This window comes from Strigops habroptila, chromosome 1 (genome assembly GCF_004027225.2).
Source record: "Strigops habroptila isolate Jane chromosome 1, bStrHab1.2.pri, whole genome shotgun sequence".
In the NCBI taxonomy this organism is placed as follows: domain Eukaryota; kingdom Metazoa; phylum Chordata; class Aves; order Psittaciformes; family Psittacidae; genus Strigops; species Strigops habroptila.
In genome coordinates, this window is record NC_044277.2 from 23,669,810 (window position 1) to 23,696,217 (window position 26,408).

Genomic DNA, 26,408 nt, shown 5'->3' on the forward strand with positions numbered 1-26,408 from the left:
AACAGCAGAAGAGTTTTCCTAGGGTATATTTCATTACTACAGGTTCCAGAAAGCAAGCTTTACACTCTACTACAGTATACTGCATAAAACCTAAATCCCATGAAATATAGTTTTATAAAGACTGTCTCCCTAGAACTCCCTTAACTTTCATATAATAATCTGAACTGAAACTGGCACTCTGCTACACAGAAAAAGCTGAACCTCAGAACAGAAATTAGGAAACACCACAGGTAAGCAGAGCAGGCCAAAAATGAACCTGTCCTATAACATGACCTGCATTCAGCTTCACTGCCAGACTCTGAAGCAGGAACAGTGCCGTAAAACCATTTTGAAAGTGAAGTTTCCAAAAAGGCAGTGCTTGAACGTCTCCAGAAATTCACACCTGGTGTTGGGTTAAAAAATGGAACCATTACAGAGAACTTGGAAAACAAATGTCTTCAGAACAGAACAACAACCAGATATGAAGCCCGAGATGTGTACACTTCTCATTCCCCTCAGCTGGAACTCTCAGCTTGGATTCATGTTGGAGGCGAGTCCTTTATGGAAGTGCTACAGGGTTTCAATCGTAACCACACATGCCTGATGCTTATGGCACCAAGCTCAGCTGGCAGCCAACAAGGGCTAAGGTGCAGCTTGTTTCATCTGCTCTTGCAGCACAGCCTTCATGTCTTTAGTGACCTGTCAAACAGACCTGTTGCTTAGTCCTGCTGTCTTCTACACCAGATCTAACTCATGACAGCCACAAAACCTGGCACTCTTGAGACAAAAGGGCACATGCTTTTGAAAGCACAGAAGACTTCAGCGGGAAAAAGCAAATTACAGCCTGAAAAGGCTTTGAGAGTGAGCACTATTTACCTTCACATAAGGATTAGTTTGAACCAGAGGTAATGGAACTTGCATGGTCAAATACTCATTCTCACACCAGTTTAACAGGAAGGCAACACATTCTTCAGCTATAACTTGACGGAGAGGAATATCTGGAAGAAAATGTGTTCTTTGCTTAACTTTTGGGGGATTTTTTTCATGAACAGTGTTATATGAAAACAAGCAAAACCCATTCCCCCTGATTAGCCATTTCTGATCCATACCTATCACAGAAAAACATGTTGCTTAGCCCTACAAGAGACCTCACCTCTAAAAATTAGGAGCAACAACAGCTTCCTCTAACCCCAACAGCACTACATTACTCTCTCAGCACAAAGCCATGCAGACTGCTTTAGCAACTAGCAGAACTTTTCAGGCAAAAATTTGTTTTATCCTGTTAAGCAGCACTAAACAGTCAGTGTTTAGCAGTATGTAGGCATCATCATGTTGCTGTTCTCATTTCCAGCTTCTAAGAACTAACCAGACTTCTAAAGCCTTACTAAACCCCATGTCAAACTTCACTACTGTTTTTCCAATTACACACCTAAGCGGAAAACCTACCACCCAAAGTTGTTTTCTTTATTCCTTTCTCACGAGCTTTGTACTTTACTGTGTCCCAGGAAAGACAGCAATGTACCTACCAGGAACTCTCATTTCCAAATATCCTCGGACTCTGCTTATAAGGTCAGAAGGAGGACGCTCTCCAGAAGCACCAGGTCCAGCTTCATGAGTGTAAATGTCCAAAAGTAGCATTTCATTCAGCATGACTTGGCGCAGTTTTGGAGAGAACTCTGTCACAAGCTCCAAGCAAGCAGCAAAAAGCTGTTTTGCATGGACAAAATCCTGCAATGAGAAGTATATGCATTGATGATTCCTAATGGATTCACAAAGGAGAAGACTAAGAGTTCAGCTCTCAATTTTTGAGTCCTATGGACTTGCTGTTAAATCTTAACAGTTCCAAGAGTTCCAGATTTTTCAAAGAAAACAAGAAGAAAAACCATACCAGAAGTAACTATTGGCATACTGGGTGCAGTGGGTTTTTTTATCTTGTAGATTAACAAACTACAGTATTGTCAATTACAAGGAAAATAAACCAACATTCCGATAAATTCCTTATGTGAAACTGGGTTTAGACACAACATGATTTAGTGCATCATAATCAAAACTTCATATGAATGAAATAATCTCCAAGCCCAACTCACTGGAAAGCCATTATCCTTGCTCCACTGATGGAACTCTTGAGACAGAAATATTTAACCCTTACACAAGACACAGGACTTGTTAATACATCTCCCTCACCCCCCAGTTTTACAATTCTTTTTCTCAAAAAGGGCTTTTTGCCATATTTTCAGTGTTGCTGAAATTCAATTGCTCAAACTCACTCACCAGTACCTTCAGATGGCTTGCTCACCTTAATCGCACAGCAGTGTAATCCCTTTGCCATAAGGATGTAGACCAAATCCCTAGTCAGACTGTCTTTGATTCCTAAAATAACATTGCCGTAAACATTTGGCACTTCCCACTGGGAGAGAAATACATAGGACATTTGCACAGAAACAGGTTTTAGAATTCACATCACTGCTTACAACATTATAAACAAAACTCAAACATTGAAAACTATTACCACCTAAGTGCCAAGTCCTTCATTTTTATATCTAGTCAGATGCATTGCTCTGATGGAAGTTCAATAAAACAGGCTAGCTACCCTACTTTGCTCATGCTCTGAATCTGCAATAATTGGGGGGGGGGGGAGACAGACAAGAAATCCTGTCTTAAAAACCAACCCAACCAATCTCTTCCTCTCTTCTGCTGCCAGCTTTTGACAACAAGAATTTAATTTAAAGCAATACTGCTGACAAGTCAGAACACTGAAAGGAGGAATTTGTTTTCTCACAAGTGAAAAATAAACCCCATTGAGGATCTATGACAAAATGTTTACTGTTCACTGCAGTATGACACCTACCCAGTTCCTGAATTACACTCAAGAGCACATGAAATGAATTACCTTATTTGAAATTGTCCAGAATTGGCGTTCTGAAGTCATACCATGCAACTCAATTAAGATCTGTCGAATCCTCCAAGGATCTACTGACAATATGAGCTGATGCTCAAGCTGGCCAATATTGACACTTGCTGAAGCTAGGAGAAAAGCAATCAGATCTCCAGCACATTCCTTCTTAATGTAGATGCTTACATTTCTTTAGTATGTAAGAATTTACACATAACACAGTAAGAACAGCAGATACATCAATGTTTTTGAAGGCCTCATACATTCGTTTGTGCCCTTTCACAAACACCATGTGCTAGCTTCCCAGCTCCCCTGACCTAAAGGGCTACTTTCAATGCCCTCTTTTCTCACAGCAGCAGCTCTGAGTATTCTGTTACCTTTGCTGCAGTAAAGCAATAAGATCTGCACCAAAAAAAGTGTCCCTATACTGCCTTAGTGAAAATATGTATTTTCACAACTGGCTTAAGTCAAGGCAAGGCCAGTTCTTTCCAGCTTTAGTCACCACAGGGCACCTCTTCTGTCAGCTTTGACTTGTGCAGCTGCACAGGCAGCCAGCTGTACCGGGGAAATGAAGTGGCTGAAACAATTTGTTTCACTTTGGTAAGTTTAAAACTTCATCCGGACATCACTCCTGGTCCAGCTCACCACACAGTCACACAAGCATTAGTGCTTGCCTCAGGCCAGAGGCAGGGTGCCCTTTCTGCCAACAGTTACAACAGCCAGATTTGGTTCAAACCAAGTGCCACATATCTGCTTCACTTGGTTAGATGGGGCTTTGAACAACCTGCTCTAGTGGAAGGTGTCCCTGCCCATGGCAGGGCTTTGGAACTAGATGATCTTTAAAGGTCCCTTCCAACCCAAACCATTCTATGATGACACATTCATTTGAGCCTATTATATTCAGTTGAAATACAAGCAAATAACAGCCACCTTCTTGAACAAGCAGGACATTCACCAACTAAAAATGTATTCTCTCTGAAAACATTCTCTCAAACTTTTTCTGAGAACAGACCTGCACATAGTAACTTCAAGCATGGAAACAGGTCACTGCCTGTATATAAGTTAATGGAAATGCTGTGAAAAATACCTGGGATATCATAAAAAGAAGCCACAGGTTTTGTGCACAGGTTGATCCGAGGTGATCTCTTCCGCATTTGGTCAATGAGCAGCTTCCGTTCATCATCTTTCAGCAGTTTTATGAACAGCTCATGAGATGAAATCATGAAGACAAGCTGAAGATCTTCCAAACCCAAACACAAGTTTCTAAACAAATGAAAAAGTTAATACATGAGCAAGCAGGAAGAAGCTGCTTATTTTCCAGTTGTAAGTTCTCTGTTGTAATCATTTATTGTGCTGTATTACACTGATTTCAAAGTGTGAATTCATGTTATCTTAGTACAGGTACATACTTGAGGAAAGCTGCCATTTTTCTCTTCAACGCTTCAGAAGCATTTTCCAAGTTTAATGATCTCGAACAAACCTGGGGAAGAAAGCAGAACATAAGTAAGCAGCCCCTTAGAACACTTACAATTAGTTACAGACAGTGTTACTACCCAGTTTTCTGACTCACAGTTAGCATCAGCCAGTAACTCCCTCTCTCACGTGAGGCAGCAAAGTTACCTGGTGAACACTGTAGCCAAAACAGATGGATCAGTTTCTTTCAACCTGCACATGAGGCAGGCTGTTCCAGACAACTGCAATCTTCCCTCAGACACAATTCACACTTCTTTTTCCTATTCCTCTGATATTTAGGTGTGCTGATGCTGAGTGCCACGGTATCAGTCAGCCTTACAACATCACTAAGTATGTAACAAAGCCCTTTCACAGGAGTTTAAAAATGAACCAACATTTCTAAGTGCAAATCCATAAGATTCACTAGGACTAACAGTTAAAAAAGCAGCAGTTGAAAGATAACTGTCTCAGAGAATTTGTTTCTTTGTTCCTTGAAAACAAACATTCAACAATACCTCTATCTAGTTCAGTGATGTCAAGGAACAGCAGCAATTTTAAATCCAATCTGAAGCTACAGGTCAACTCTGGAAACATGTTCTCCAACAGACGGAAATGGAGGTATATGCAGAGATGCAAGACTGATCACAGAGTGTGATTGTAAAGTAACTTCTCAAACTTTAATCAACTTTCTTGCAGTTAGTACAAAGTATTTCTCCCTGCTTCAGAAATTTGAGCATTCCTTGCAACAATAATACTGTTATATGAGGAAAAAGGTATCTCGCTAAATACTGTTTCCCCTTCTAATTTCAGGTAATTTCTTTTACCTCAAGGAGGAAGTCTATTTTCTCTTTGCTGGGTTTCAGGAACAGTTGACAAAACTGAACATCAACTGTTCGACCCTGCAATACATCGCAGACTGTGTTGCACACGCAGACTTTGAAGCAAACTTCATCCAGAGCATCATTCCTGTATGAACACAGAACTGAAGATCACGGAACGTCTCTGACAAACAGAGTTGATAATACAGCTGACATTCCAAAAGACTTCAGGAATATTTGTGCATCTCAGAATACACAATCACTGTACAAAAGTCAAGACAAATAACCAAAACAGATGGCTTTCTTCTCTTAAACCTTCTCTGCATGGCTTGATTAGGTTGCAAAGTCATGCTCCTCCATCCTTCTCTGTCTAGTATTCATCCCTGAAGGTGCTCTGTATCAGCCATATCAGAGATTAAAACACCCCTAGACAGTGCTAAGCTACAGCCTCTAAGATTCTCTTAGAAGAGACACTTATTTGACTCCTCTCTGGCTGATGTGAAAGCTGAATTCAGTAACTGCTAAGGTTTTACACAAGAGGCTGTCACCATCAATACGTCTTTTTTCTCACATGTGTAAAATTGGCCTTCTTACTTCTTCAGTAGAAATACCTGCAGGCAGCTTCCCTTCAGAGAAGAATTATCATCATGATTATATGGAGATGCTTTCCACATAGCCCCGATTCAAGTGCCTAAGCTCCACAGAAGGTTGAATTTTGGATGCAGCCATGTGCTTAGCACTTCTCCAGTGGGAGCCATCCACAAGCTGCCCTTGTTATGTGCCTAGTTCTCTCTGCTTATTGTAATCTTTTTCTTACTGTAAACGTACCACCCTACTCATTCAGCCCTGGGCTGGTTCAGCAGTGCACAAGGCTCCTAATCACAGTTAACTGCCAGCATTCCCAACAAAGTACACATCTCCTACAGTATTACTGCTTAGTATGGTAAACCTGACCAGCTTTGCCTTCAAGTTTTAGAAAACCTCTAAAAAGGCATTAGTTATAACTTTTATATATATGTACACACATGCACACGATCAATTATGGCATAAATAAAAACAATCAGTAAAGTGGTAAAATTAAGTGGTAATGCTCATTAATTTTTTCCCATATAAGCCACAGTGAGAAACACCACAACACAGATCTCTAGTGGGGAGATGTAGTTAAGACTACTGGTAACAGAAATAAAGGCTCAAGTTTCTTGGATGCAGATAATTTGTTGTTAGAAGATTTTCTATACTTTCTATGAAAAACGTAAGTCGTGAAAACTGCTTTTCACCATCATTGAACAGATCATTATTTAATGTCTCACCCTTGTTGAGCTTTTTGGAAGAGTTCTCTCAGCACTGACTGCCTGAACTGAACAGGTAAACTGAGGGTTAGATTGTCTTCAAGGAATATCTTCACTACATCCTATAACACAAACACAGTTGGAATAGTCAATGCGTAATGCAAAAGACAGTTAAAGTAATTTTCTATCTGACAGAAATATCAAACTAACAGAAGCAGCTTGCACCCATATGTGATACTAAAATTCATTAAACAACCTAAAAGGGACCAAACTACAAGAGTTCTCCATCATCGAGAATCAAAGAAAAAAACCAAACAAAACAAACCACCCCAAAACTCCCAAAACCAAACATCACCAAACAAACTTGCAAATCTCAGCAGCAACATTCCCTGTAACCTGAATAATTAGATTCTACCTGGAAATTCCATATCAGCTAGGAGGAATTATTTACATTGTATGGAATCCAAGACATTTTAATCTAATATGTATCAAATTATGTTATATTCCTATATACGTGTTCTAAAACACTACGTTAACGGTTAACTGGAACACTTAACTTTATTAAAATCCCTATCGGGTCAGGTGGAATCATCCACATGGAACAACAAAACCCCCAAATACATGTGGGTGTACTTAAGCACCCTACCTGATAATTGCCAGATTTCATACAGCTATGGATTTGACTATAAGGAGTTGCCTGTTGAGATGTATCATCAGAAGACGAGGTAAGAACTCCACATGCTTGACAGTACCCAGCTAACCGTTCTTCATCTATGGTAAAATGAAGTGATGAGGAACCATTCTGAAAAGTAAGGGTTAATCAAATCTTAATAGCTGAAATATTAGGAAGCATAAGCTTAGTTTGGAAACACAAACAGAAACTCACAATTTCCCCAGCAAAACAACAAAAGAACGTGCATATACAGACTTTTTTTAAAAGCACATTTTTATATGTGCTTTTTACATCTTCCACCATGTTTTGTCTATTTAAATAAAATTCTGAGTTTTGCAGGTTTTGGAATATAAATAAGAAGTAAAATTAAAAAGGAATTAATTGTAAATTAATATGTTGTATTTTTCAGAAGGTCAGAGCACAGACAATCTGATTTCCAAGGGCAAGTTAGATAAAAAGAAGAACAGGAAGTGCTGTACGGTTACCTTCCTCAAAAAATACATCACTACAATCAAAATACCACAATGGACACAGAACGTGCTGTTCAGCTGAGTTAATGCTAGCCCCAGAGCGGGTGTTATTGCATTTCTTGCATCAAAACAATTTGTGTAAGACAATACATAGAACAAAGCAACAATATACTGCAGCTGATCAATATGATTTGAAACAAGGCACAATGTGGAAAAAAAACCCACAAAAATTGCTGCCCAAATCCCATGAAGTTTCTTTAAAACTGTGTGCACCATTAAGTGTTATTAAATTGCTAAAAAAGGAAGCAATAATTTAGGCAAGGTTTTCGGTTTTTAGGAGAGCTGAATACACATGCTAATAAAACACTCGGTACCTTTGCAATCAACTCCTTTGTTTTGAAAAACATCTCTTTAGCATTTTCATGAACGGCTGCATTTGTAGATCCTTGTTGAAAATAGATTGCACCCAAATCATAGCAAACCTACAAACAGCAGTGATATAAAACACATTACTTCGGCAATCTATATGACATTTTAAGTCAAGGTTAAGTATTTCAGCTCAACATTATACGTACTTTAAACTATTCCTAGTTTTATCTAATATACCTACATATACTGTGTAACTTTCCCCATCATATGGATTCCTCTTTAACTGTGATCCCGGTGTGAGTAATTCTGCACAGGCATTCCAAGATTACAGAATGATCTCCACATAATTATTAAGAACAATGAAATAAGCTGTCCTTATCATGTAATGGCTTACTCTGGGGGTTGGGGGAGAAGTGACGAGTTGGGGGAAGCAAAGTAACTACAGTGTTGAAACAAGTTCTAATAATGTAAAAATTCAGTCAATAATATCTCATTGTATTAAAAAAGACCACAGGAAATATTGATAGAAAAATACTGCAATTTATCTCAAAAATATTACTTAACATTTGCCTAAACAAATAGATAGGAATTGAAAGCTTTAGTATAGAATGTAAGCTACCTGGCACTGTATCTCCTCTGCACTGATTTTCAGTCCAGCTGTGGAACTCTCTGTTTCTCCATTCACCATACCAGGCTCCATGGCTAATAAATCCAGAGTTCTTATAGTGTGGACATAAAGATCTTTGTTTAATTTAAGTGCTCCTTCCAGGACCAGGATGGAATCAGCAGCCTGCTCTTTCAACTGTAATAGTTCAAATGCATTGAAAAAATTCATTTCTTGGTTTTTGAGTTTAGCCTTGGGTTGAAATTAACACTAGGAATGTAACAGTACAGTGAAAGGATAGTAAAAGAAAGTCCTGATATACCTGTCTTATTGCTATCTATAATCTGTGACTGTATTTCTTGTACAATAAAGAAATTTGTGGCTCCTACTTTAGTTTCAGGCACTCAGAGAAACAGGATCAAACCCTTACTTCCAGTTTAAACAAAATATTTTTCTACTTTATCTACATCTTTTTGTTCATTTTTGGACCACTAAGTTATGCCACAATCAGATTGCTCAGATTGCAAGTTTTATGTTATTATTTCACAGGTGAGGCAATACCAGCTTCTACATGAACAGCAACATTTTTTTCAAACATGTTGATGAATTGGTAAAACAAACATCATTCATGCTCATCTATTTGGGAAAAAACCCAACAAACCCATGAAAAAATAGAAGAATTGTAGAAGATGTGTAATACAGATTCATTAACTGATCCCAAGCAGTACAAGTGTAGGTTGCTTACGGAAGCTTACGAAAGTAGCTAGGCTACTTTCAAAGGGAAACACCTTAGGCACAACCAGCGTTCTGCTGAAAGCTACAACTGAAAACACTCAGCCACTAAATCCTTTAAAAAATAAAATTAAGTGCTGAGTTTTGCTGCCGTATCATTTTGCAGCTCAAGCATGGTATGGTCTTAGTAACTAATCACACACTGATTTGCTCAATTCATACGGTGCAAAGGATGGGCTGATGGAACACTTCGATCACACGAAACCCATTCCATACTACATGCAGTCCAGAACACACAGAGTGGAACTGCAGCAAATACTAGAAGTGTCAAATATAAATTACTGAATTCAACAAAACTATGAAGCAATTGTTAATTTCCTGTCTATTCATATTTACATGTAAATTTAAGCAAAAATAAGGGGGGGAAGTCTCACCACTTTCAGAATATTGTCAGTTAGTTCCTTTTCTTGCTGCATCTGGTTCATCCTGGACAATAGAGAGAAGAGGTCAAGATCTCAATTATAAAGCAAACCTGCATGTTTGACATGTATCAAGCATGTCTGACAGAAAAATAAGAATATACTTGAAATAAATTAAGTTGTCCAGGCTAAAACTCGACATTTTAAGCAACTGTATGTTACTGACATGATTTAATCCACTTAGAAATTAAATTTTTGACTACAAAATCCAAATGAGTTATACCTGAAACTTACACATTTAACTGAGGTGGACCAGGTTTCACCTGCTTTACAGGAAAGCTACTTTGAACGATGGTTCTTATGGCCCTATACAGGGGAGAAAAGTAAGCAAAGAAGTGTAATAAGCAGATGACACATCTTAAAAGTATCAGTTTATCATTACAGACACATTATACCATTAGAATATATCCTCTACTCAAGAGCACATCCAGTGTTTAAGAAATGGTCTTATGTCCATAAATAACTAAAAACCAGCACTCTATAAGGTAAGAGCTCAAACCACAAACTTGACTACATTTTAAGGAACAAAACCTGCTGTAGAATAGCTTTTCGGACTCTGCTCCTCATTATAACCTGCATACAGATCACAAAATTACTATTTGAGATTCTTCTTCTATGTAGAAGTATATTGATAGAAGAAAACATTGCTTTGTTCTATCTTGATTTTAAGATTATTGCCTTAAAGTAGTTTACCATCTGTTGTAGAGCAGAATTGCCATTGCAGTGGTTGGGGGTAAGCTGGCCAGGTCTACATCCACGTGTTTAGTTCCTGGAGGAACTTTGCTGATACACAGAAGCTCATTCAGTAGCATGTTCAATACAGGGACTGACAAGCTATTAAAAAAGAGAACAAGATATTTCATATAGACATTCTACTTCTGGGATGTTAAAAACAACACACACTTAGGTAAGGTCCTAACTAATGAGAAATCCTTTTCAAAGTAGTCCCAGATCTTACTTCCATTTCAAATGGAATTTCACTCACGTAAAGGGAACATTTCTCTGTGCTATCATGGTTTATCTCCCTTTCTACAGCATCCACTAGCAAACAGTAAAGTTAAGACTAGGAACTGGAATAGAGCACTGTAGGGCTTTGTAAACTGTATTGTGAAAACTATACGTTAGCTGGGACAGAACATTCCTTAATAAAATGAGAAGGCATGTAGGCGGGACTGCATCACTCCAAGCCTTTGGGGTATAATTTAACACAACTGAAACACTATCCCCAATTTAGACATTGTTTGAAATTAGAAGTGATCAGCTGCTGCCAAAGTACCTTTGATCTTGAGACAAATTTGCAATCTTTGCAACCAGTTTTGAAAACAACCAGTGAAACTACGCTTTCACCAACTAAAGCCAGAATTCCTGTTTAACAAATTTAGGTCTTGCGTTATTTCAGACTCCAGGTCTGCTATCAAGCTCTCATTTGAAACTAAAAAATGCTGTTCTCACTATGCGAGATGCAGGAATCTTGTTTTCATTGGCAAGAGTAGAACATCATTCAACTGTTGATAATAGCAGAAGCTTTATAAAAAAGCTTGGCTCAAGCTGCTACTTTATTCCTTTTTAACTATCATGACTGAACCTTTAGGTATAATCCGTTAACAAACAAAAGCACGTTTCTTAATGAAAAAACAATCTTAGGCTTCATGAGCTAACAGAACAAGAACTCTACTACATAGAGATGCTAAATTAGTAGTTGAAATGAATTCACACTGGTTCTCAAAAAAGACCACCACAGATGGACAAAACAACCGTATCAAACCCCAGAATCAGCCAAATAGTGTCATGCAGCAGGGCTGATTTCTGAATCAGGATTACACCTGCATTTTAAGAAGGTACCAATTGACAGAAAATATGCCATGAATAAATGTCAGTGTAAATTCCTCCTGTGAGAAGAGAAGCAGCATTAAAAAAAACCCAAACCAACAATACCAAACCACAACCCCTTTGTACACATTCCTATACATCTGCTTTCAAAGCTACAGTATACATCTATAAAAAAATCCCTATTATATACCCTATTATATGCCCATACATTATTTTCACAACTAACCACAATAAAGTTTTCTGTTCATTCTCTGTAGTTGTGCTGTATCTTGCAAAGGTACTTTGGCAAGCAGTAATCCCACCTCCAAACACCTTACTAAGGAAGACAAATATGACATATCTGAAGAGATGCAAAAATATTATTCAGGGCTGGAATAAAAGAACTTCATAGGTAAAAGTCAGGGACATCTCATTCCATTAACTCAAAAGAAGTAACACAATATGATTTTTTTTTACACTGATAAAAACAATCTAAAATTCATTCTTACGCAGGTTAGATGTGCACATCCTAATGTGACCCACTAGTCTTCCTCTCTAAATTATAAACAGTATTGATCTGCTCATAGACACTGCCTTCATCAAAACCCTTTCCTAACCCACAGGTAGGGTTGAACTTGATTTCAGTTGTCACACCCAAGACTTAATGTAAGGAAGATAAGGAGAAAAGGAACCAAGACAGATTTCCATTTGATAAAATAAATTTCTCAGCCCACTTCAGTAATTTCACCATGAAGATGTACATACTATACCTTTTCTCTAATACATCCAAATCCCACTTAAGATGAGCAGCAACTTTAAGTGCAAGAAGTTTTAAAATGCGATTTCTTTTGTTATCAGGTGGTGGCTGAACCTGGTTCTGTTCATTCACGGAGGGTTTTGAAGCTTGTTCCAAGAACTGGACAATCAGCTGCACTGGTGGTGGATCTGCAGAGAAACACAGCCACTCTTCAGATTTTGTGTAAGCCCAGAAAGTAATTTCGTGTTGCAACTATCAACAGAGATCTTCTTGTCATTTATACAACTGACATTGCCACCTGGCAAATTCTCATTCCAAAGGGCATCTTGCTTATTCTGACTTAAATCAGACTGTTAACATTATCTTTAACCTTCAAATTTACTTGACCATGATAACCACACTCTCATACTTTTACTTGTTTTCACCACACTGTATGTTTCAGTACTTGCATCTACAGAAAATAAACGTTGCCTCTTGAAATCACAAGTTAGCTGTTGTTAAAATCATACCTACTGGTAATTCTCTTCTGTATTTTAAAAGATATTTACAAGCAACTGCTGGTACTTGTGAATGCATTTAGAAGATACTATCTCTTTCTTGCAACTGCAGATCATAGAACACACTAAGATAGTCTCTCTAATACCTCTGGTCTGTTTTGAAAAACTGAAACCAAATCATAACTATCACACTTTCACTGAACTCTGAGAAACACAAAACTTGTATTTATTATTTTAATCACAAAATAGCAGTGTAAGATCTAAGCACAAAGATACTGCCTGACTATTCACGCATTTACTTTTTATGGAGACAATACCGTACGAGGTTATTTTGTTTCCTTCACCCGCTTGTAGAATTCACATACTGAAGATGACGACTCCACTTACGATAATCGAAATATCAGCTACTTTTAAATATAGTCACTTATAATACATCAGGCTAGGTTTCTATTTATTCCAGGTCTAAGAAGACAGAGCAATTTCAGCGCTGAACCTTCAGGAGATCTCTAGTTCGTGGCACTAGCAATATCTTCACTGAGAGAAACCCAGCTGCAAATTGCAATGAGTTTTACAAGCAGCACTTCACATTATAAACAACTTAGATTTCCACAAAGAAAATCCACATAATGCAAAGGGAAAAAGTGATCTACCACACAGGAAAGGTGGAGAAATCAAGCTATTAAATAGGAAAGTTAACGTAAACCGAGAAAAACACGTTCTTGTTCACGTTAACCAACGCTGCACAGCCGTGGCTGCACTGCCGCTGGGCCTGGCGCCCCGTCTCACCCTCAGCACCGTGGCTTCCCCGCCACCGGAGCCGCCGGTACCGCAGGGTACAAGACCCCGCCAGCAGACCCCTCCGCACCGCCACCCCTCCTTCCCTTCTTCTCCCCCCTAGCCCCGCCAGCGGCCGCTCCGCGCCCGGGCCTGCCCCTCGGGCGGGGGGTTGTCAGCCACGGCCTCACCGGCGCCAGGGTGCCCATCCCCGCGGCGCCTCCCGGGGGAAGCCAGAGGCGAGGGCGGGAGCGAGGGAGGGACGCAGGAGGCGAACGGGGGGCGGCGCCGCGCCGGCAGCAGGCCCCGGGCAGGCGCAGGCAGCAACCGAGCGGCAGAGAAGGGGCCCGCAGGGAAAAGGGGAGCGCTTATCCCCCGGGGCCCGACAGGGGCGGGGGCCCGAGCCAGGCCGCTCCCCGCGCTGAGGAGAGGGGGCCGCGCTGCCAGCAGGGCCGCGCCGCACGCACCGGGAGAGGGCTTCTGCAGGTGCTGCTCCAGCAGCGCCTCCTCCAGCAGGAACTCGAACCATGATGTCTGCGGCGGCGTGCACGGCCGGCTGGAGGTGGCGGCCTCCCGGTCCGCCGCTTCCGCGCTCATCGCCGCCGCCTGCCCCGCAGGCCGCCCCGCCAGCGCCCCGGCCTCGCACGTAGCGCCACCCCCCGAGGAGCCAGTGACGGCAACAAGATGGCCGCCGGCCCCGCCCTCCGCGCCGGGCAGGGGCAGGGCCGCACATGGCTCCGCCCCAGCCCCGCTCCGGGGCAGGGCCTGTCGGTGAGGGCCCGCCCAGCGCAGCGGGGAGGGGATATGGCGCCCGTGGCGTCGGGGCTGGGTTTAGCTGCTCACCTCCGCGTTGGGTGACGCGGGCTTGGCGCTGCCCACACCCCCGGCAGGGGTCCTGGTGGAGGAAGAGCCTGACCTCCTTCCGAACGCGGTGGGAGCGTGGGCTGGCGTCACCCCAGCACCACCGCAGCCTTCCCCTGCCAGCGTGTCCCCCGCGTCCCTACAGCGGCATCCCCTGTGCGCCCTGAGGCGAGAAGGGAGCGCGCAGAGCTGGGCGCTTCCAGGAGCCAGAGCAGGCTCCCACAGCTCAGCCTAGGGTACAATGCCTAATCCTCCATCCTCCTCCTGCTCATGCACACCTTAATGGCCTATGGAAAGGCAAAGACATTAAGACAATCCATGAAGAAGTGCAGATTCTAATCAAGTCTCAGAAGCAGCTACTTCCCCTCAGCAGGACCTGCTGTCCACATTTACATAGTCCATGTCTCTCTATACCACTCTCTAAGATGCAACTGTCCAGGAGCTGGTTCAGCAGCTTTTCAGACATCCCTGTTTCTAGGGTGTCAATGTCTGAGGAAGAAGCAGGATGATAGCAGAAGCTTTTAACTATTTCAGTCACCTGTCTGAGTTTCTCAACATTTTACGGTTTTATATTTTCAGTCTCACACAGTTGGGCAGCCTGTGATAGTGAGTGGGGTGGTGTGTGGGCTGTCAAGGGAGATTACAGTTCAGGAGGATAAGACAAAAACTGACATGAGAACTAGAAATTTAAAATGTTTTATATTTAATATTTGTAATGATTATTTCACAGTCTAAAATGAATGCGATGAAAAAAAAGTCTTACCCATCATTACTCACCTGATTAAAACTAATACTAGGGATAAAATAACTCAAGTTCTTGCAACCAGGATAATTCTAGTAAGTCACTTTGATCTACACAAGTAAAAAGCAATATTATAATGCTATTCTATAGAAATCCTACATTCCAAAGTTTTCAAGAAAATTCATGCTTTAAAAGTCTTTGCACTTCTACTGTTAAATAACTGCACACTGCATAAAAAAGATCTTTCAGATTATCACTCCTGGGAAAAGTGAGTGTATCATGGTACTGTAACTAAAAACTTGCATCAAGTTACTTGATGTATCTTGCATATAAAAAAGGACATTTTTGAAAGTAGTGTCCATATGTCAAGTTCCTTTAACTCCAGTTACAAATGTTCGTTTGAGACGCTATAGAGTTCTTTAAGCTTGTCAAACTTCGACCCCCACTCTTGGAGGCAATCATAATTTAGATCTTCATCACCACTACTGGAATCTAAGGAACTAAGGCTCCCTGCTAGAGAGCATTGCCCTTCTAAGCAGTAAAAATGAATAGTGTCAGCTGGAAGACTTTGTAGATCGTTGTCTACATCCCAAATTATTTGAGAAATGTATTCCTTGAGGTCTGGGATGCTGGTAACAGCTGATGTTGACTGTTTCTGATGTGCATATTTTGTGAGTGAGTCTCTTTTTGGGCCAGTGCGTGTCCTGAAGCGTGAAGCAGCTGCCCTCAAAGAGAAGTGGGGAATGGTATGAAGAGGCTTCTTCAGTTTATCTATATCGTAAGCATTCTGGAAAATCAAAAAGAATGCAAATATCAGAGACAAACAACACAAAAGGAAACAGGTTCCAAAAACTGTTTTAAAATTCAGTGCAACACAAAGCTGCATTCTGTGAGTTTTCTGCAAACTGAAGAGAAGCCCTAGTTCAAAGGGCTAAGTTCAGATCACATCAAATTCCTTTGCATAATGATAGTCTTAAGCTAACACAAGCATGCTGTATCCAGAGCAGCCCCCTTAAAGGTGGCCACAGACAACCAGCATTGTGAAAGGTTGCAATAAAAACCTTCCACTCAAGAGTACTTCCAGTTAAAAAAAACCAAAACCCAAAAACAACTGGATAAGGACAATAAGTTAAATAAAAGATCTGGGAAATGAAGGTGAGGGGAGGCTGCATTTGCAAAGACTAAATTGAAACTGCATCATACCTGGTCATGTTCTCCACCTCCTTCTTCATTATAATTGAAAACATTTTCCCTAACATCCTCCCAGCTTGCACGCTCTTCAGGAATGTGGTATATTCCTCCTTTCCGAAACCCTGAACTTCCCCACTGGCTCCACACTGTGTAGGAGACCAAGAGTGCTGCAAGAAATAAAGACACATATTTGTTACATGTCATTTGACAAAGTATGATGCACGATTAACAAGTAGTTATATGACTCCGGAGATATTAAATCAACTCTTAATTTGACAACCAAATTCCAAGGTAAGAAATGCGTAACTGTTAATATATAAACAACTTATATTCATGAATATAAAGAATTATCTATGTATATTACATTATAAACTTCATTAAAAGGGTATTTTACTTACCTAAAGGAATCCATTTAAATAGAAGGCATTTTGGCCAATCTCTGGCCTTTCACCAATCCTGAGTAAATAAGATACCCAAAGTAAGTAAAACACTGTTTTAATGAAGGTTACAAGTGTAATATAATCATGGAGTCTTTATTATTCTGTGTATGTATGCAGTTTATCAATTTTATCATGTTACTAACTTTTCAGCCAAAGTACACCTGAAACTGGACACACTGTGAACATCTCTTTCTGCCCCACACTCTTAATGAAGTTTCCCTGTTAAGATTATAAACTTTATAGAGGAAGATGTCTTCCTTCCTAATATGTGAATAGCAGGTACTAGCTGTAGGCCCTACCTATTACAAATGTAAGGGCTTGGGGCAGGTGGAAGTTTCAGATGGATGTGGTTGCACACAGATTTGCACACATAGAGGGAAAGCTCTTACTTAAAAAGGGTTGAAAATAAGTTATTCTGAAAGGGAGAAGCCCTAAATTTGCTTGAGCTGGCTTCAAAGCAAGAAAATTGTAACTATGTGCTGGTGCTTGTCTTTAGTATCCTCAAATAAACTCCCAACGGGTGATCTCCAGAAAAAGTGAAACACTGATCACAACATCCAAGGGTAAAGCAGACTCGATTCAGTAAAGCAAGGTACAAGATTTAAAAGAGAGAAAAAAGGTACTGGTTTTCCTACCTAGGAAGACAAGGAGGCACATGCTGATTGCCAGAATAGAGCCAGAGCTGAGTCCAACGGGTCTTCCAGCCTTCACCTGGCTAATTTCACACCATCGTCCCTTGTAACCTTCGGGGCACTGGCAGATAATCTTTTCTTGGGATTGAGCTACACAGGTACCCCCATTCCTACAGGTCCAGTGTCCACAAGGTGATAAGATACAGTGTCTGAGCCCTGTAAGGTTGTCTATCATTTCTACTTTCCCAGCTGGACACCTGAACAACAAAAGCAGAAGGTATCTTTTAGGCAAGCAAAGCACCTGGAGTTGTATGTTGTTTTGTGCAAAGTTTGTTATGATCTCTTTAAACCAAATAATTAAAGTCTTCTCAAGCAAACCAAAAATCCACATTGAGAGTATGAACTACATGTAAAGTCTAACATAGTGAACTAGTAGGCTTATGAAAACATGAACATTTCTCTTCCTTACTGGCCTGTGATCTTCCCAACATGACAAAAATGGTGGAGTAATAGGTTCCATATCAGATTTGCAGGAAAAGGCAAGTTTGGTCCATGATGGGAGATGAGATGGAGGGAATGATTTGTCCTTGGGATGTCCCTCTCTGGCCAGCAGTAACAGGGAGTTTTACTGTTAGAGGCAAGTTCCCTGAACTAGGGGGGAAAGAAAGAACTTCCCAGCAACCCCTGGATAAAAAAAAAAGCTTAATGTACCGGCATTCATATTTTCTCCACAGGTCTACACAAAGGAAAGGGCTGTAACAGGGCTGGCTGCTGCAGGCACTGGAATGGCATCCCATCGTGACACCTTGCCGCCTCAGAATTAAGCCAAACTGCGTGCTTTTGCCTTCCACGAGCAGCGGCTGACCATTCAGCTGGACATCACGCATACAACCTGCATCAAAGCAGGGGAGTATACAGAGAAATATATTGAGTTAGCAACTTCCCCACCTCAAGCTTAGCCCCCAACACATATGTAGGAGACCTTAAAGCATTGTAGAAAATGTAAAACATTTTTTAAAATGATCTTTATATTGCTTATCCATTCTATTTTAGAAGAAGAGCTACAGGATGTGTGCTTGAGTGCTCTGGCCGATCTACAGATCAACAATACTCCTCCAGGACAGCTTGTTTGTACCAATGCAATGAATTAACAGAACCGTGCTATGAACCAGAACAGCTCCACTAAATCAATCTAAAGTGCAATCTTAATAGTGGGGCTGAATGAGAAGCAACAGAATGGAAAAAGCTGTCTTCTTCTTGAGCCACAATCTCAAAGTCCCAGCACCCCACCCCAGGAAATTAATTGCCTTGCAAATCCTTCTTCTCCTACCAGAAGGTGTTGAGTCTCTTCCTTAAACCCTTTTGAGGCAAAAAGGGAGTGAAGATCACAACATGAGTTCCCTGCTTGGGGCCTTTGGCATGGGAAATAAAAATCAGAAGTGCTATTTTTTAATATCTACAGGATACCTTCATTAGGACCAGATACAATGGCAAATAGAGTTGAACATTGGCTCTGAATTCCCTAGTTGAAGAGGGGCATAGAAGTCTCCATGGGAATTCTTACTGCATTTCAGACTCTCCAATATACTCAAAGATGCCTCTTTTAGGCTTTAATTCCTTCACTTTAGGAACCCACCATATTTACCTTGGAAATTGCTCTCTGAATGATTGGGAAGGCGGTTTCCTAGCACAATGCTTGTCCACTCCATCTCAAACCATCTGTTTGTACCCAAGACAGAGGTCACTTCTTGATCACCTCCACCACTGTTAACACGCAGGGTAAATTCATTGTGGTAGCGTTCCATGGTCAGAAGAACCCACTGGCCATTGTTTATACGTAATGTCCTCATTCTCAGGGAGTGATTTTTGTCCCCTAAGCTGAAGTTAACGTTAAAGAAACCCTCAACCACCTAGAGGAAGATGATAAAGACCTTTAAAAACAGAAATGCACTGCTAAATGTTATTACACAGTCCTGCCCCAAGAAATGGACCTGAGTTTTTAAAATTAAAATGGCACTCTTGTTTTTAAGTGCTTTATTCCCAGATATAAATTACTGGGAGTAATACCTGAAAACTGCAGGTCCAGGAATTATCAACTCTCTTCTTTACAGACCACTCTTATAACTCACATGAACCCTTTAATCAGTCTTCTCCCTACTGATGTCTACCTCTAAGTCTTTCCAGCTGACCCTCCTTTTACAATTTGAATAATTAGCCTCTGTCTAGCTAATGTAATCCAGAGGGATTTTTTTTCAACAGCAACAAAAGTGCAGAGATAAGTTTTATAGCTAGAGACATACAGAAGTAAAGGGAAAAGGCAAATAGGACCAAACAGTCTTCTCCGTTCATGTGTATCACATGCACTCACCTGTACATTTTGTAGGCAGTGAAACAACTGGAATCTATGCTATGAAAAGGTAATACTGAGAAGGACAACACAAATGAGGGTAGTCACCCTCATGTGGAAAATTTTTGCTCTTTATTACATTACAGAATGTAAAAGGTGTCCTTAATTGTAAACTATCGTCTTCTCTCACTAGGGTCCTCCGTGACAAATTAAGAGCACTGAACCAGAAGGGCTTTTGGACTGCTCACCTCCAGTCGGATGTATCCATTCCCATCTGCAGAAGCCAAGCTGAGAAGGGTGCTGTGGGAGATACGGGTGCGTACCATCAGCTGAATCTGAGTGCTGTGAGTGCTGAGGATGCTTCTTGGCTCATAATGGATCCAACTGTTCCTTCCAAAAGCCCATTCGGGAAGAACTAAGCACAACACACACAAAACAGAGTGAAAATCTCTGAAATTACTGCTCCCTCAGATCTCTACTGCTTGAGAATTAACGGGTTCTGAATGTCAGAGTTTTAGTTCTTAAGAAACTTTGGCAAAGTAATGAAGTATAATGGAGAACACGCCTCACACTTCTAAGGGAATTAAGACAAAAAGAACAAATCAAGGATACAGACTTTAGGCACGAAAGGGACAATTAAATACTGTCTCTAACATTCTGCCTGTCACAAGCAGAATCATGTCAGTATTTCATATTTTAACTAGGGAAAATGCACTGAAATTAATTCTTTTCCCATTAATCTGGGAAATCCATATGAGAGTTGCCCAGCAGAGAGTTTGATCAAGTTGCACTGAACACTTCTGTGGAAATCAAAAACCACTGAACACCCAGACCCTGGTGCTCTACGCAGCAGGCACCCATTTCAGTCTCGTTACCTGACAGCAATCCTAGATCTGCTTGTTCCGAGCACAGTTTAGTTGAAAAAAAGAAGTTTCTTCTTACCAAATAAAGATATAGTCCAAGTTAAGTTACTAGACAGAAAGAACACTGGGTCACCAACAGCTAATCTGAGGTCAATGTCACGCAAGTAGAAATCCAGAGAGTGCCCAGCTTATCCTGGAGCATTCCCAGGATGTGAAATATCAAATGATCAAGAGACTTCATTTCTGCACTCTCTTTTCCTCTCACTGTTTCTCCTCTCTTTTCTTTCTTGAAGTGTGTTTTCTTTTCTCCTCTAGCTTATTCCCCTCCTAGTATTCTTCCTAACCCACAGTTCTTTCTTGTCCACTATCTCTGCAGCTACAGGCTCTAGCTCATAAGCAGGTTTTCTTGGGACACTGTCCCCAGATGTCTGCTCTGTGCTGTGAGCATGGCTCCACCATTCATAAAGCAACAGCTGAACACCAGCATTTTGCAGCCCAATACATTAGAAGAAGCTGGAAACAATCTTAGCTTTCCTGTTACACCAGGATATGACTTAAGGATTTTGAGTAATTACTTTCTGAGCACTTAGTTTGTCCCACAGTGGTGTGGGGTAGGAGCCAACACAGCACTTGGGTTTGTGAGCCAGCATCCTAAGATGGTGCAAAACAGAATAAGATTTAAATCTAGGCAGATGTTTATAAACCAGTATCATCTGTCTGCGAAATGTGAATACAAGTAACTGAACTGTATTAACCACTTATATGGTTATCAGAAATGCTTTAAACAGTGAACACTCCAGGCCTAGAATGTGTCTGTTACAATTCTCTGTACACTCCGTTGGACAGAGAGAGCTTCTACTGAGTAATTTTTTAAGTCTTGGGTGGCAGATGGAGAAGGAAATAGAGGGTCTGTCTGCCCGCATATGGTATTACTGTTCCATATACAAGAACGAAAAGTGAGTGCATTGAGCTGAAGAGATACGTGTAATACACCACTGGTCCTGTCTATTAATCGCAACACACTGATTCAATGCTAGCTTGCATGTGCTCGCTGCTGCTCACCCTCACCTGTAGCTCATTCAAACTACAGGACTGCGGGGCTAATTCTCTTCTAACACTACACAAAGCCCCCGAAGTTATGGGAAACTGGTGCTCATTACAGACTGTTAGATCAACCTCATAATTTGTACCTCATACCTAGAGGGAGAAGGCAGATACATGGCAGGTAAAGTCCCAGTAAATGCCTGTAATCACTTCCAATTTCTGCTTCAGAAATCAGTGCTGAAGGGAGGACAGAGCCAGCTTCAAGTGTGTTCCACCTTTGCCTGAACATGGCTGCAGGCCATGTTAAAGAAGGAGTTAAAGAATTTATTTCCTAAATTTTGGAATTGTGCTAAGAGTCTGCATTTTCTTACTCTGTGTCTGAGGTTTTAATTACTCACCCTTGCATGCTTTTGTTCTCTGATACATACTTCATGCTGATTTTGTACAGGGTAACACATTTGCTGAAGCCAGCCTGATATTATGTCCCCACATGCACCCACTGCTGTGGTCTAGGGGCATTGCACAACCTGCAATTCATTCCAGTGATAGACACAAACACAATTATCGCAATTTTATAGATTGAAAATTGGGTCTGACGATAACTTGAGGGTTATGCCCCCAGGTTTCACGGAGAGAACATACCAAGCTGGCAACCTCATCACTCTGATAACTGCTGTAAGCTGGCAAATAATACCATGTTCATTAAACTATGTTTCGTGATCAGTATGATCAGAGGAAGAAGGCACACTGCAGTATGTTTCATCTTTCATCACTGAGAAATAAAAAGCTGTGATGAAAAGGACAAAACAACCCATTTGACCACTTGCCTCTCCTGCAATGTAAAGCAGGTATCAACAAGACCCCCATCTGTGACCTTAACTTTATTCAGCAAGAATTAAAAGGATCCTTACATTGCTGCAGATCTAAATCATTCCCAGAGCACTGCATGATCTTATTACACTACTCAGTTCAAAGTTGTGGCAAATTTAGAGCAGTATGTTTGTTGCTGTTCCCACAGATCCTCACCCTGAATTTCTCCCTAGAACTTGCAGTACCTTTTTCACATGCTGGTCCAGCATATCCTGGGGAACAGTCACAGCGAAAGAAATCCCAACCACCAACACACTTGCCGTGTGCCCCACAGGAGGCCGTCCCACCACTCTGACACATTTCATCCGTGAGGACACAGCCAGGAGTGCTGTTCAAGGACTCTGCAGGGTGCTGTAAATCATAGACCTGGAAAAGGACAAAGAGAATCGTCACATCAGGTGTCTACAGTTAACAGCAGTAAACCCAAGACTGGTCTTAGTAGCCCCACCTTTCTATCGACAATGACGTTGCGTATGCAGCCAACAAACCCTCTGAAGTGCCTTTGTGAACTGTGGTAAGGCAAAGTCTTAACTCCACCCAGCTGCAGGGGCTGATGGCCACTGAAGAGCCTACCCATGCTGAAGGGAAAGGAGGGAAAGAAAGAATCAGTGGCATGCAAAATTCAGCAAGTTGGCCAATTCCCACCCCCAGCTTTTTCCTTAGCTCTTTTGAGTAATTATGTTTCCAGTTCTTGTTGTTGGGTTTTTTTGGGGGGTTTTGTTTGAGTTTTCTGGTTGGTTCGTTTTTTTACCTTTGAGATCCCACAGTCTCTCCAGAGGCTTCACAGGCAGAGAGATCCATTTGGAAGATCTTCTTAACGATATTGCCATTGTCTCTAACGGAGACATTTGTGCAGTGGTCAAGAATCAGCTTCACCTTCTAGAGAAAAGCATTATTTAAAACAGTTGTCCAGAGACATGCATACATTTTAATTACACATTTTCTTTCCTTTAGCAGAAGGAGAATAGTAACTAGCAATTATGGTGCAGGAAACTTCATTAAGATAATAGAACACTTCCACGTACTAATCTGGAAGGCTATTGCACATGGTGACTAAGGAGCCACACAAAAGAAAGATCTGACTCTACCATGACCATGCCAAATCACTCACACGGTAGAGGCAAGATGGAATTTTCTTGGACTTTTCTGCCAAATCAGAACCCAGAGAGACAATCTAGCAGAGTAGGTGGTCTGCCAGGCTCCCCAACATGTCTTATGCAGGAGAGGAAGGGGGAGCCTAGCAGATGCCTTCACCAGTGTTATATCAGCAAGATGTTCTCCTCACAAAAAAGCATATCTATCTCCTTTGTGCTGCATGTCTAAAGTCACTTGGTGGGGCGGGGTTTCCTGCTCAGAGAAATTAAGGATATTTCACCCCATCAGTCCAAGAAACATTTAACCCCTGGATTATCACAGCTCTGTAGTGTGATAAGTAGGCTCATTAAACAAAGAGATTAGCAGGGCCAGTTTCAAAATCGGATTGGACTTCTCCAGGCCTTGATCTGTTTCACTGCTTCAGGACTAAGGGGACGTCTGAGCTGACAAACTTCAATCCTTGCTATTGCAGAGATGGTGAAAGACCAATTGATAGAAGAGCTCTACAGAAGGGAGAAAGGATTTGAAAGGAATAACTAGGTTTCTGCTTCCAAAGGATTGTCCATATTTACACTTGCCTTTCCATCATTTATAATTTTAATATTGTGCCAGCGGCGATCTGCAACATTAACTTTTGGTGACAGCTGCAGGAAAAGCCCACCAGAGCTGTGGCTCACAGTCAGCGACGGGACACCACCAGAAAGCTCTGCAAAGGAAAGACTCTTATTGGGTATGTACTAACCATGTTCCCACTCAAACTCTGTTGAAACAACTGTTTCAGTTAGATTTTATTTGAAGGAGTTCTTTATACAGCTTAAAAAGTCTGACTTCCAGCACAGTGACATAGGATGCAAATTGGGTATACTGGCAAGTTGTTCTGAATTCTCCTTATTCTCCATACATAAATTACTGAACCTTACTTAAAAAAAACCCGAGCAACTGTAAGTAGAACCTCACCTTCACACAAGCACAAAGAACAAATACTCTTAAGGTGCTAACCTAAAGCAAGGAAATCTTCCCGTTCTCCAGGCTGCCCTCGTGCCACTGGTCCATGGTACAACAGAAGGCCATCAGCGACTTCAGTGATAAACTCTAAGGAGATGCGGCTCTCAAAGCAAGGCTTAAGAGGAGGGAACCAGGCATAACCATGGCCTCTGAAGCTGTGTTTCGTCTGCTGGCAGTCTGGTCCATGGAAATTTGCAGAACATTTGCATCTAGTAAGAAAAATAAAAGCAAAAATCCCCCATCCAAGCAGAAGTCACAAAAGGCTCTTACCACGGTAGGATTCTTGACTTTAAACACAGGAGCCCATGTTGCGTAGGCCATAGAACGGGTTAAGCGCTAGCAAAACTCTCATCAAAAAATGTTCCCTATTGACCTGTTTATACAAACACAATTTAGCTTTAGTTCTAGAAGATAATATGTCTGTGCAAGAATATTCTGTGTATAGATGTCAGAGCCATTACAAAACACATGAAAACCTCTAATCTCTTCATAAAAAAATTAAAAAGAAACCCAATTTTCACTAGGCTTAGTTAACAGCTTGTTTAAAGACTTCATAATGTTTACAGGAAAATCAGAGGAATCACAGAACAGCAGGTTGGAAGGGACCTCAAGGATTATCTCGTCCAACCTTTCTTGGCAAAAGCACAGTCTAGACAAGATGGCCCAGCATCCTTCCCAGCTGAATCTTAAAAGAATCTCATTCTAAGCTAGTATAGTCCTGTAATTCTTTTAATCTTTAGACTATTTTACCTATGAGATGTCATTTTTGGAGAAAAAGTGAAGCAAGAAATGTGAGGAGGAGGTTATTTTGACATAAGTAATATGATTAAAACATTTAACGCCATTAAGGTAGGCTGCACAAAATAAAAGCATTTTGCAGGGTGGCATTAATGGAACTAGTGTAGCTTGCAAATTTCCCAGTGTTTTCCCAGACACTGACAAACCTAGGTACCTACCTGAAAATAGAGGTTGGTTTGCAAGACCGACACATGAAGTATAACAAAACTCAGATCTGCCACAGTGAGAAGACATGCAATGATGCCTCTGCAAGCTTCCAGTCATCCTCCTTCCAGGCTGAACTAGAAGCATTTTGTTTGCACACCAGACAGAGCTTTACCAACCTGTAGCCCAAACCAGTATCCACACAAGTGCCACCATTGAGACAAGGGTTTCTCTGGTATGAGGAGCAGGAGAGATGAGGGCTCTCCCGAGCTGCACAGCCACATAGGGCATGGCTCAGGACTGTCACAGACACCAGTGAAATGCCTCCAGCTGTGGTTATTGTTGGCACATGACTCCATTCATGCTTGCTGATGCATCCGCTGCTATGAGTGCAGTTCGCAGTCACACATTCATCAATGCTAATCTGGGTGATATTTATATCCAGGATGTTTTCCAGCTGTGGAGAACAATCGGTTGCATTCATGTGACTTTTCCACAGAAAGGAAACTCACAGATGACGGCAGTGAAAGTACCAAGCCTTATTTATTTTCAAAACTGGTTGCTGTTATACTTCCTTCCAACATCTACCTCACCCTATCCAGACAAAGGCAGTTCAGCCTGGAATCTGTTACAGACAAAGCCTTTGTACAAGTCAATTATAGCATGAGTAAGCACTTAGAGGTCAAAAATGTATTCATGAAAGCTGACAGATATTAATCACTAATGGTTCTGATGGATTATTTACATAGCATCTGCGCTGTATTTTTAATTTAGACTTGCT

The 26,408-nt window shown here is 41.2% G+C and overlaps 2 protein-coding genes across 9 annotated transcripts in view; both read right to left on the bottom strand.

The window, feature by feature from the left end:
• INTS8 (integrator complex subunit 8) overlaps window positions 1–14,300 on the bottom strand; it is a 23,257-nt gene extending 8,957 nt beyond the window's left edge. For 5 of the 8 annotated variants that reach the window (XR_003991431.1, XR_003991430.1, XM_030486126.1 and 2 more), the window contains exons 1-16: window positions 14,063–14,300; window positions 12,338–12,512; window positions 10,452–10,592; window positions 9,993–10,064; window positions 9,714–9,765; window positions 8,563–8,745; window positions 7,949–8,056; window positions 7,078–7,233; window positions 6,453–6,553; window positions 5,149–5,290; window positions 4,282–4,352; window positions 3,960–4,135; window positions 2,870–3,003; window positions 2,276–2,386; window positions 1,506–1,707; window positions 856–977 (exon numbers count right to left, since the gene is read on the bottom strand). Coding sequence is in view for 6 of the 8 variants with exons in the window: in XM_030486126.1 (XP_030341986.1) it covers window positions 856–977; window positions 1,506–1,707; window positions 2,276–2,386; window positions 2,870–3,003; window positions 3,960–4,135; window positions 4,282–4,352; window positions 5,149–5,290; window positions 6,453–6,553; window positions 7,078–7,233; window positions 7,949–8,056; window positions 8,563–8,745; window positions 9,714–9,765; window positions 9,993–10,064; window positions 10,452–10,592; window positions 12,338–12,512; window positions 14,063–14,192 (2,076 nt within the window). In the remaining 2 variants the exon portion in view is untranslated. Of the gene's footprint in view, window positions 1–855; window positions 978–1,505; window positions 1,708–2,275; window positions 2,387–2,869; window positions 3,004–3,959; window positions 4,136–4,281; window positions 4,353–5,148; window positions 5,291–6,452; window positions 6,554–7,077; window positions 7,234–7,948; window positions 8,057–8,562; window positions 8,746–9,713; window positions 9,766–9,992; window positions 10,065–10,451; window positions 10,593–11,796; window positions 12,003–12,337; window positions 12,513–12,872; window positions 13,015–14,062 lie in introns of those variants that run through there. The other 3 variants (XM_030486117.1, XM_030486110.1, XM_030486154.1) reach the window with 3 other exon arrangements.
• Window positions 14,301–15,142: 842 nt separating this feature from the next.
• LOC115616670 (neural-cadherin-like) overlaps window positions 15,143–26,408 on the bottom strand; it is a 49,125-nt gene continuing 37,859 nt past the window's right edge. Inside the window, exons 22-33 of the mRNA XM_030506200.1 lie at window positions 25,807–26,084; window positions 24,680–24,894; window positions 24,259–24,386; window positions 23,337–23,464; window positions 23,034–23,163; window positions 22,771–22,951; window positions 20,057–20,223; window positions 19,107–19,371; window positions 18,173–18,353; window positions 17,465–17,718; window positions 16,402–16,556; window positions 15,143–15,985 (exon numbers count right to left, since the gene is read on the bottom strand). Of these exons, the coding sequence (XP_030362060.1) occupies window positions 15,584–15,985; window positions 16,402–16,556; window positions 17,465–17,718; window positions 18,173–18,353; window positions 19,107–19,371; window positions 20,057–20,223; window positions 22,771–22,951; window positions 23,034–23,163; window positions 23,337–23,464; window positions 24,259–24,386; window positions 24,680–24,894; window positions 25,807–26,084 (2,484 nt within the window). The 3' untranslated portion in view covers window positions 15,143–15,583. The remainder of the gene's footprint in view (window positions 15,986–16,401; window positions 16,557–17,464; window positions 17,719–18,172; window positions 18,354–19,106; window positions 19,372–20,056; window positions 20,224–22,770; window positions 22,952–23,033; window positions 23,164–23,336; window positions 23,465–24,258; window positions 24,387–24,679; window positions 24,895–25,806; window positions 26,085–26,408) is intronic.